General features: G+C 60.4%; 1 protein-coding gene across 1 annotated transcript in view; it reads right to left on the reverse strand.

Moving 5' to 3' along the window:
• The window catches only part of MEX3A (mex-3 RNA binding family member A), a gene marked incomplete at its 5' end in the record, with an annotated part of 11,155 nt that overhangs the window by 8,633 nt on the left and 1,404 nt on the right, over positions 1–1,118 (reverse strand). Inside the window, one exon of the mRNA XM_011928381.1 lies at positions 984–1,112. Coding sequence (XP_011783771.1) covers positions 984–1,112 — 129 coding nt within the window. The remainder of the gene's footprint in view (positions 1–983; positions 1,113–1,118) is intronic.

Genomic DNA, 1,118 nt, shown 5'->3' on the forward strand with positions numbered 1-1,118 from the left:
CTCCTTGGAGAAGCCAGGAGAGGGAAGGGTCCCCAAGATCCCGTCTGCTCAGTTTGGACCTTCACCAACACCCCCACCCACCCACCCAGGGATGCTGGAGCAGCAGAGGGTGTGGTACCAGACATACTAGGCTGGATTAATTCTGCACCCCCTCCCAACAGACCCAGACACACGCCCTCCACCAAATTTCCAGGTGAAGGTTTCTTACCCCCCAGCATTCCCCCTCCAGCCCTGTCCTACTCTTTCACTACCAGAGACCCCTCTCTAGGCCTCTGGCCCAAGGCCGTGGCCAGCCCAGAACAAAAGCCAGAGAGGGAAGAGGAGAGGTCCAAGCCAGGACGTAGCACTTCCTTGGAGACACCCCTTCCAAAACCCCAGAGACAGTCCAACTTTGGTGTGTGGGTGACCACAGGACCCCCTCCTCTCAGCAGCCCCCCTCACCGCCTCTTCCCCAGGCTGGGACCCTCCCTTGGGCCACACCCCCTTCCATTCCTACACTCAGTCCAACAAAGAGACAGATACTCAGTCTGGCTTCGAGGGCCAGGTCTCCCCCAAAGTCTGTAACTCCAGGCGGCTGGGGGCCCCAGGGGTGCCCCCTCCCCAACGTAGGAGCAGATACCAGAGTACAGGCTTCTGAGTAACTCTTTGCACATTCCGTCAGTTTTTCTGGTTAGGAGTGGACACCCCCTCCGGACAGCCTCCCTGGATTGGGAGACCGATCCCCTCCCCTTTCCCTCTTCCAGTGCGAGGATATTTCTTTGTCTAAGGGCAGAGCTCTGGGGGAGGAAAGATCTGGAGAACCGTCCCGACTAGGGGTAGCTGGGAACTTTGTGGCACTTGGAAATCAGGGTAGGGGGCGGGTCTCTCTTTGTGGGGAAGGGACAGAGCCGGAGGCGGGCAAGAAGGGAAGAAACGAACTTTCCGCGCTAGGGACGGGGTGCCCCCACTACAGTCCCTCTCAGTGGTCCCGGCGCCCCGCTTACCTTGCCTGCCCACGATCTCGGCCACGTGCTCGGAGGTGGGCACGGGAACACACTCCGTGGTGTTGCTGCTGCCCTTCAGGCGCAGCTCGGCCTCTTTGTAGAGAGCGCAGAGCTTGGCGTCGCTCGCCCCTTTGG

The sequence above is a fragment of the Colobus angolensis genome, unplaced genomic scaffold (assembly GCF_000951035.1).
Source record: "Colobus angolensis palliatus isolate OR3802 unplaced genomic scaffold, Cang.pa_1.0 Scaffold77, whole genome shotgun sequence".
NCBI lineage: Eukaryota > Metazoa > Chordata > Mammalia > Primates > Cercopithecidae > Colobus > Colobus angolensis.